At 38.8% G+C, this 10,732-nt stretch overlaps 1 protein-coding gene across 2 annotated transcripts in view; it reads left to right on the top strand.

Annotated features, from left to right (window-relative positions):
* The first annotated feature begins 327 nt into the window (after window positions 1-327).
* Window positions 328-10,732, top strand: part of LOC131219327 (probable methyltransferase PMT5) — a 55,733-nt gene continuing 45,328 nt past the window's right edge. Inside the window, exons 1-2 of one of the 2 annotated variants that reach the window (XM_058214405.1) lie at window positions 328-1,137; window positions 4,608-4,743. In XM_058214405.1, the coding sequence (XP_058070388.1) occupies window positions 638-1,137; window positions 4,608-4,743 (636 nt within the window). In that variant the 5' untranslated portion in view covers window positions 328-637. The remainder of the gene's footprint in view (window positions 1,138-4,607; window positions 4,744-10,732) is intronic. The other variant, XM_058214406.1, reaches the window with a different exon arrangement.

Raw genomic sequence — 10,732 nt, 5'->3', positions numbered from 1 at the left:
CCGTTCATAAGTTGAATCCTACAAGGATGAAGGAAAAGAACAAATATTATTCTGTTAAAAAACTTCTGTGGGCCCTGCGAAGGTTTCAATTGTGGGCGTACAATATCTACTCTTTCTCATGATATAGCCCACTTGAGTCTTAGATCTATTTTTTTTTTATTCCCATCGTAATATGAGCTGAAAAAAAGGATGCACGGATTAGATCCCACATGGACATCATGATGGGCCCCACAGGCGTTTGTGTTGCAGGAAACTCGCGTATACTGGAGTGACGTCAAAAGAAGCAATCCACTCAAAAACACACAACAGAAATCTCTCTCTATTCATGCCATTTCTCCTCGTCGCAGAGCGGATCCATGCAGTTATCGTCTCGCCTTGAAGATTTCGATGCATTCGTCGTCCAGATCGCAGCATTTCGTGCTTCGGCAAGTTGATTCCCTCAAATTCTTTTCTTACATCTCATAATGCAGTGCAGATCAGGTTAAACTCGATCTAATCCCCCCTTAAATCAATGTACACCGTCTGATTACGACGATCCTAGTAATCAATGCCGTGTCTTCGGATCCGAACATCGATTCGCTAGGTTGGAAATTGGGATAAGATTCTTCTTCTTCACAATCCTCAACTCAGTTTGGAAATGAGAAAGCCCTGGGCCCACCAGCCCTCTGTCGATTCCGGGCGGGCACCACCACTTCACTGGTGGATCTTGTGCTTTTTTGGCGTCCTCGCGTTTATCGCCGTCTTAGGGAAGTTGCCTTCGAGCGGAGATTCCGATTCTGTAACTGATGTTTATAAGAATTATAGGAGGCTGAGAGTGCAAGCGGGGAGCGATTTTTCGGAAGTAAGTTCGCTCTTGCTGGGGCTGAGTCAAGCAAATGAGCTCGATCTCTGTGGCAAGGAAAGAGAGGACTATGTTCCTTGCTACAATGTCTCTGCGAATTGTTTAGCTGGGTTCTGCGATGGGGAGGAATTCGATCGGCACTGTAAAGCATCGGGCGTGGGCCTGCGTTGCTTGGTCCAGCCACCTAAGGACTACAAGATCCCGTTGAAGTGGCCTGTCGGGAGGGATGTCATATGGAGTGGCAATGTGAAGATCGCCAAAGACCAGTTCCTTTCATCTGGAAGCATGACGAAAAGGTATCTTTTTTGTTTGGGGAATAATATGATTAGATCCGTTCATTCATTCAAATGACAGGGTAAACATTGGATAGTGAGTGGTACACACAGTGTAGCTTGCTACCAACAGTCCATGGTTAAACGTTCACTTGAGGCAGATGATCTCACGCATCCATATGGTGCCCTTTATGGATGGTAAAGGGAAGAAAGATAGTTAATCATTGATATTTAGTAGGGAGGATGAGAGAATAAGGATGGCTAAGACTCAGCGTGGTTTTTAAACCATGGGGCATCCAAGACATTGCCCCCACTAGTGGGGTGGTTTCAATCGGCTCTCTACTTTGCCATCTACCATACCATGATAGAGATGGCTCCATGATATCACTTTCCTTCTTTTTTGGTCTTGTGGCATGACACAAATGTTCTGCTTTCCGATGATTTTTTTTTTTCTTTCGAGATATGGTTTTCAATAAATTTGGATTAGCGTAAACCTAAATCCACATAGCCTGTAAGACACTAATGCAAATAAAAGTTACTCCGAAAAACAAGTTCTTGCAGCTACTTATGCTAGGTTTAGGTCAAGGTCACCTGGATCATGGGTCACCTTGGTATGTCCTGTGGGAATGGGTACGTGGTATGTTACTTCGTCCAATACATGATATGTTAGTAGGTTCATGTGCATCACTCCGATACATATGCTGTATATAGATATAGTTTAATATGTGAACCCCGGATCATGGGTTGCTTTGGTACGTTGTGTGGGAATGGGTATGTGGTATGTTACTTCATCCAATACATGATATGTTAGGAGTAGGATCATGTGCATCACTCCAATACATATGTTGTATATAAGTATAGTTTTATATGTGAACTCATGTTGCAGTTTGTATATGAAATGGTGAATGTTATTATTATAGACCCTGCATCTTGTGTTATGTTATAACTAAACTAGGGGAAGTGGCATGTGCAATGCATGTGGAGAGAGGAAGGGAGATATTTTCGGACGGGAGAGAAAGGAAAGGATGCCATATGTGGGAGCATAGATAAAATCCATCCTGTTTGTTTATGTCGATAAATCCAAGCCGCCAGCTTGTAAGCAGGGAGATTTTCAAAATTCCATAAATATGCTTATCTTGAAAATCTAATTTAATGGCCATAAAATCTAAAAGGCCACAACTAATTGGATGGACCAAAATGTCTGTTTACTCCTGTCGTTATACACAGTGGAGATAAATAAAAGTATAAATCTTTACATCATAAATATAATTTTGCATTAATTTAATCAATAATCAGAATATAGAGCCATAATTTCTAAAAAAAGGGATCTGGATTGTAAATGATCCATTATCCAGTTCATTTGATCCAGAACATGGGGGGTTTCGTGTTTTAGGTATCATTGGTTTGGATTTTGTGTGGGGCATCCATGCCATGCATCAGGTGGTCCCTGCTGTGTAGATGGCTTGGCTCTAGAATCAGGCCAGCCCACTCATTAGGCGGGCCACATGTGCCAATTTAATGTCACATTTTGTTTCTACAAAATTTGAACCCTGTCCTAATTGTGATCGGACCCTATAAACTACATTAAAAACATGATAGTTACCATTTGATTTTGTCCTTTGTGTTTGGACTACTCACCATTTTTACTTGTAACCATGCAGTTGATAGCCATAAATAGGATTGTTATGATTGCTTGATCAACACGCTTTTAAAGATATTCTCCGTCCATAATGCATCTCACGATTTGGGTGATGTTGATGGCCATACATGAGTGCTAAATATGAAGAGATGAGTCACTGCTCAAAATGGTACTGAACTATCACAGGAGTCTAGTTTGGTGGAAAGAGGACGCCAATTGGCTGGTTCACCTTATTTATGTAAATGCCCTTTACTTTGGTTTAAAACCTTCACATGCCCTTAATAATGCATAGCTTTAGCAATTTCAAAAAGTATTTGCATGCAAAATTTGCTACTGATTACACTACTTATATGTAAATAGATATTGTCATTATTCATAATTGGCTACAATGTATATAATATGCGAAAATAATAGGGACTGAACAACATACATTATTGTGCTTTCATTTTTTCACAACAGGGTTAAATGCAAGAATGCGAGGAATCAAGATCACAAGCGCATAATTATTAGAGAATAAAAATGACACAGCGTCAAGAAGAGCCCTACAAAAGGTGGTGAGCAGCCCCAATAGTGGGTCTCATCCACAACCCAAGCAGGGGTCTTGAAAGGGCATGTGAACATGTGGTCAGCTCTTGTAGGTAACCATGGTTTGGGCCCTAGAGAAGCTAAACATGGTTTGCTTAATTATTTGTATTAGTTTTTGGGATAAAATAACTTCATAATACATTATATTAGAAGGTTGATCGAAGCGGGTTAGTAAACATGTTCCTAACTTAGCTTTTAGTGATGGTTTCTTCAATTACTTCATTTCAAATTAATTAAGGAGTGTCATTCGAATAGGTTGGAAATAGCCCCTACATGTAACAAGACGAGGGAAATTAGAGTAGTAGACTTAGATGGTATGACCATGTGCATTGGAGACCAAGAACTATACTGGTTCAAAGGAGTGATTTTGTTCAAATTAAAGGCTATAAAAGGGCAAGGGGAAGGTTGGAAAGGACGTGGGTTGAGGCAGTGAGAAAAGATTTTGATGGTCCTATGGTTTAAGTAAAGGATATGGTCCTTGATAGAGTGGAATGACGAAACTAGATTGTGTAGCCAACCCTAATTAGTTGGTATAAGGCTTGATGAAAATGATCATTTGAATAGGTTTGGGGTTTTTCTATTTCTAGGTTTAGATGGGAAAGTGCTTGTCTTTGTGCTGGTAGGACTTGAATTTTGAGCTTAAATATTTTTATTTTAAATTTTATTTTGAGGTGAAATACTTTTTCTTGATAGCAGGTTAAATTGGGAGTGTGTTAAAATTAGAAGTCTGGGTTTAGAGTTGTTTAGGTGGTTACAAAATGTGTCTATTTTGGATTTGCTTCTGATAATTATGAGAATTTTCTTGTAGCTTTATGCTTTGTTAATTATGTTTTTGAATCCTATCATCTGTTGTGCTCTCCTTTTTGTTCCTTTTTGTTAATTTGTTCATGGGAATTGTGAACTTCATTGAAAGAGTCACATTTTCTTTCTATACTAACATGGAGCATCATGAAGAAAGTACACAGTACGTCATCACATCCTAGGAGGCCAGCATCTCTTATAAGTTGCCAAATACAAGCACTGGATATTATGAAGTACATAGGTTGTGAACACAATACGCCTAGTAGGCTAGCTGACTCCCTAGCCTAGATCTAGGTTGATGGGGTGGGGGCGACCTTTCCCATTTGCTAGACCCCACACTTTATGCCTAGGTGATTGTCTAGGCACCTAGCACCTAAGCAAGTGCAATGACCATAGAGTTTAATTATTTGTGGCTTTTAGAGTTGATAACTAATTCCTCCTTTTCCTTTTCCTTTATGGTACCCTTTAGGCTAATGTTTTTGGAGGAGAACCAAATTGCTTTTCACTCGGAGGATGGCATGAACACCAATGGCGTTAGAGACTACTCCCACCAAATTGCCAAGATGATAGGCTTGGGAAGCGACTCCGAATTTCTTGAAGCCGGGGTAATGCTTTCTTTATTTTTCATCATTGCTGCTATCATAGTTGATTAGATCGTATATTGATTTGAGCTAATTTAATTGTTTATAACTGACACCAACATATTAGTTGTTTGGATGAATGATTGGTCTAGATCGATGATTGGCAGCCCCAAGTGTCAAGTGTAAGCTTTGGAGACAATGCCAACATCCTAATAGCATACACACAAAAACACACCCATGTATATATGTATGTACGTATTATTCCACATGATGATTGGATTGGCCTGATTTTGGGGTGTGTGTCCCACTTGATGATTGGTTATGCTTGATTTATTAGATGTGGTCCACTTGATGATTGGATTGATCTAGTTTTTGGGGTGTTCCATCGTCATGGTGTGGCGCAAACTACACGTCGCAGGATCCCATCCAAATGACTACCAACAACCAAGGAACAACAACATCATACAAAGACTCCTTCCTTGTTCTTTGATGGGGGCATTTGTTGGCCACAAAAACCGCATGGTCAAAGATATGAGCCCCTGAAAATATTTGGACTACATGAAGCCCCTCTCTACACCCCAGATATAGAGGATGATGCTTTCGGAACTATAGTTAGTTGTTTTAAGGTTTAAAGTATACAAAGGACAACACCACAACAAGGGCACAAACTAGATGCTAGTTTGAGCAACAAAATTGGCCCCAGGCAACATTTTATCTTTCAAAACCCTTTTGGGTAACAAAAGAGTCTCTCATAACTCGTCCATGAACGACAAGATCTGGTTTATGGGCAACCAAATTGTCCTTGATTGACAAAACACCTTGTGGGTGATAAAATATTGTCCTAGGGTAACTAAGGGTGGTAATGGGCTGGGTAGCCCACCCGACTCTATGAGCTCGACTTGGCTTTGGGCCGTGCTTGCATGGCCCGATCAATTTTTTGATCTGGCTTGGGTTAAGTCATTTTAGCTCCACTCAGCTCATCCTAGCCCGGCTCGATTGTCTTTATATGTATGTGTGTTACATCCATTATTCAAGGTATCGGTATCATTACATGTACTGATGATCAAGAGATGGAAACATGTATAGGTATCGCCAACGTTATCGATACTTCGAAAAATATCGTTTTCTAAGGGAAACATTGGGGAAATGTTGGGAAAATGTGGAAATTTCAGTGAAACTTCAAGATATGCTCATGTTTACACATATATGAATTAATATATTGCAAAAAACAATTATACATATTAAGTTGCTATTTTATAGGGGCCTAACCATGTGTTGTCGAAAAAAATTAGTATAAAATAAATACATAAAATTTGTAATTAATCAATAGATTGGCCAACACTAATTAATATATAAAATTTTCCTATTAACTAATAGTGCAAAATACATATTTTCCAATATAAAAATCGAATAATTAGGATTTCACCAATTTCTCTCATTTTTCACTTAAATGTTAATTTTTCCTTACAAATCCATGTCAGTGCCTGAGAATCATGCATAGAAATCCATGTTAGCATTTGAAAAAAAATGAAGTTTTTATGGATTTTTTGTCACCTATGAGTCCTAGCTTATCTGCATTTCAAGTCGAGATTTCTTCCCAAAACCAAACTTTGATTCAATAAAAACAAATAGTGATCAAAATCACCTAAGGAACAAATTTTGCAAAAAAAAAACAAAAAAAACAAAACCCAGAAATGGAGACTATTTGGATTTTTTGATTCTTTTTTTTTTTTTTTTTGGGTGTGTGAATTTTTGCCTCTTTAAATATGTTTCCTTGGTATTGGGGATATTATTGTTGGTCTCGGGGATATTATTGATAGTATCGCCAAAACCACTCAACTTTTATAAGCTGTTCTTCTCAAAATACCGCTGATATCATTAATATCGCTAAATATTACCGATGTTATTGAAAATATCAGCGATATTTGAAAAATTTTAAACTTATAGCAGTTTCGATATCACTGATCTAGTGATACTAATAATATTGACGATATTATCGATAATATCACCAATATTTGGAACACTGGCAATGTTTGTAGTATCATTATCATTACATTATCACTGGTTGGGGATGCGGAAACATTTATCAATATTGCCGATACCTGGAAATGTTAGCTGATTGAGGGAAATATAAGGAAAATGGTGGAGTTTCTCAATGAAACCTCAGGAAATACTAAATGCACATATTTTCTTATTTACAAATCAAATAATTGCAAAAAAGATGCATACATAATGAGTTTCCTTTAATGGGAGCCTAAAAGCATTCAACGCTAACTCGAGGAAACATTAGGGAAACATGGGGAAAATGGTGGAATTTCTTATGATACTTCAAGAGATTCTAAAAAACACATATATGCATATTTAGGAATCAAACAATAACGAAAAAGGCACATACATAATAAGTTTCCCTTAATGGGGACCTCAAAGCATGTATCATTGACTTTAGGGAAACATGGGGAAAATGGTGGATCCATCCTAACAACTATACATGCATGCATGCACATACATGTATACAAACATACATGCATGATCCATCATCCATCCATGCATACATACATACATACATACATACATACATACATACATACATACAATGACACGTACATATATAGACACATACATGATCCATCCATTCTATGTTGGCAGTGTAGCCTTTTTGGCAGTTGTATTATTTTTCCTGGTTTTGCCATTTTTTTTTCAATAAAATTTCATTCATAATCCTTTAAAAAAAAATCCATCCATTCACCAATCCATGCATGCATGCATAAATACACCCAGATACACATCCATCCATCCATCATCAATCATCCATCATCATCGATGCAGATACACATGCACACATGCATTTGCTCATACAACCATGCACCCGAAAAAAGTTTTCAAATGGAATTTTTTAATAAACAATTTTTTGGTGAGATCGAAACATTGGCGATATTATTGATAATATCGCCAATACATTGGTGGCACAGCTGCACAAGCGACACTTGGAATTTATATAGTTGAAAAAATCGAGATACATTGGTGATATCGATACATTGGTGATATCTATACATTGGTGATACTAAGCGATATATTGCCGATACCTGGAATTTCTAATACTACCAGTGTTAACATGGCGATGCCAATAATATCGGCAACGTTATCAGTAATATTACTGATATGTGGAATAATGGTCTGATGTAGGCAACATCTAGATCGAGATCATTGCCATTATTGTTGTTTGTCTGCGATTGGACTGTTCATAGACTGGATTCATGTGGAATTATGAACAAATCGCTGTGTATTATCTTGGTGGACAACAATTGGCCTTGTTCAGGTGGCGAAGATTCAATTTCCACCCCATAGCCTGCCCTTTCTTTTCAATCTAGTTGTTTTGATTTAGTTATTTGCTTAAGTTCTGGAGTATTTTTGTATTTTTACAGTGCATTAGTTTGAGTGGTTGAGATTCAAAGTTTGGAGAAACAACGAGGGGCTTAGATTGATTAGGGGTAAGATTTTAGTATGAATACATTTCTTTACATTGTAATTTGCAGTTTTTGAGTTAACAAATTGAGTTTTTCTCCACGTGAGTGCATCTCTGTGTTCCAGCGTGTGAGCTGAAGGAAACTTGTAAAACATTTTTTGAGGCCTATCGATCCCCTCATAGGCATTCAAAGACTGCTTATTGCATCGCTTCTGTGGGTGTACCTATCTTAATCTAACCACCCGTACACGTTGTACAGGTGCCTCGATGACCTGTAAGGACCACGCCACTAAGGAAGGTGCTTTGTAAGTAGTAGTTGCTACCATCCAGACCTGGTAATCTTTCATGGATTGCGAGCTTCCCTTGATGACTCAATCATCGTGATCACTATGCCTTTTGGCCCTGTTGTTCTTTGTCGTATCTACTGTTCTAGTGAGCTCATGTGACCACATTTGTCTTGAGACTGTCATATTCAGATGCTTGGAGTGCGGAGTGTTACCCTCTAGGCCTTGCAGTCTGCCGCATCTCTATTGTTGTTGTTGTTGTAGTGGAGGAAGATGATGCCATGGGTAATTAATAATGGAGAATAAACTAACAAAGATTGAAGAATAAAGGAAACGAAAGAAGTCAGATTTGGGGCGATGTTACCTCTAATAATCTGATCTGGACTATGACTGGAGAGCCACAGAGGACGTCTCTAATACCACGAAAAGTTCAGATTTAACACCAACTCCCAAAGAGCTTTATAGCATCACCTAGTGAATAATAACAACTCAAAAATGACATGGAAGGGAAGTTGCTGCGAGGGCAGCCCAAGGCTGCACAAATAGAAATATCTATATGCTTGACGTTCAGGGACATGGACCAAAAAGGCTGGTCTTTAACTATAATGAACTGCTTTCCCTTAAATAAAAGAAAACCTCTTTATCCCAGGTATAATGTAGAAAATGTGGAACTCATAACTGCACTAGGCCAAAAAAAGAGAAGAGGCAACCCTTCCATTGGGCGGATATACAGAAATCTTTCTCATTATCAATGGATCCTAAAAAGGACCGTGTCGAATGAAGTATGTTCTTCGACTTTTGTGTGCTAGAACTTTGGCTCACATACATAAAAGTATGGTACGTGCTTTTTTTGCGAAGATTAGGTTCGGAATTCTTGAAAGAATTCCCGTTGAGTTCAATGCTCAACTCACTTAAGTAGCAGCTCCCGTCTGTAATTGAATGTGCATTGCACAGCTCTGCACTCGTGTGTAGATGCACTTGCATCAAGATTGGCACCACTTGGAGACATCATCTGTTTCTACTCGCTCATCTCATGGATCTTAGTGCAACCTCGTGTGGGCCCCTCATAGTGACACATGTGCTTCCTCATTTGTGGGACCCCATGACATTTGCATCTAATTTGGCCACGTCACCCTCTAGTGACACCTCACCATTGGCTGCCATGTCTCACCTTCACATATGCTGCTAGATGCCACATATAGAGCAAGGATTTGCCTATTGGCTAGCTTCCTTTCCTTGCCACCCTATAAATAGGAGTTGTCTTTCACCAGAAAAGGTAAGGATTAGAAGAATAAAGAAGAGAAAGAAGAGTAGCAAGAAAGAAGACCTAAAGGATTCGATCGAGAGAGATCGATCGAGAGGGAGAGAGGGAGGGAGGGGCAGATGTAGAACAAGGCCCCACCATAAATAATAAAAACCTATACAAGGGTGTTTTGTGGAGTGCATTTATGTGCATTATAATCCTTTGTTTTCCTCCTCTCATCTGCTCTTGCAACCCTTAGCACCTCGAGGCTCTAGGCGTAGGGTCGCCCTGAACAGTTGGGATGGGGATACCTAGCATTAGTTGTTTGTGTGGCCAACCGTGGTGCATATATGCCATCCAGTCTGTTCATCTGACGTGGCCGACTAGGATGAAGGGATTTCCCCCAAAAGTAAGGGCACCACCATGTGAATTTAGAGGTTTCATCAGAATTTTTTAATTAACATACATACATACATACATATATATATATATATATATATATATATATATATATATATATATATATATAATGTTCCCTATGCTTTGCCCCACTTGCGTTTTGGGTCGGTTTGATTTTTTGGATTAGGGCTAAATATGGGGCTACACACCTTACAAGTGATGTGGATGTCATGCACATAAGTTGTTCCCCATGTTAGGGATAAGAATAACCCCTATATCCACATGCAAGTCAACATTGGAGTTACACGTTGATAAGGGACGGGGATTCTGATGGCTAGTGGCGTGTCATGGTTCTGCATTGGTCCAGACCATCCAAATCATGCACTCGACCATGGATGGAGCATAACTGAAAAATTGCACTGGCCTCTCACAAACATGGTGATGTAAGTATTAAGTATTCAACCTTTTGCTCTATCCACACAAGCTTATACTGATTGGTATATACATTGTTAATAGCTGTTGTTTTCACAACTGTATTCATCATAAAATAATCTTATCCATGCGTCACTATCAACCACATAACTGTATGACGTGTGTCAAACGGACCCTAAGAGTTAGTGGAAG

Source organism: Magnolia sinica, chromosome 11 (genome assembly GCF_029962835.1).
Source record: "Magnolia sinica isolate HGM2019 chromosome 11, MsV1, whole genome shotgun sequence".
Classification (NCBI taxonomy): domain Eukaryota; kingdom Viridiplantae; phylum Streptophyta; class Magnoliopsida; order Magnoliales; family Magnoliaceae; genus Magnolia; species Magnolia sinica.
The sequence above is the reverse complement of the archived record's forward strand: the minus strand, read 5'-3'. Positions and strand labels throughout refer to the sequence as shown.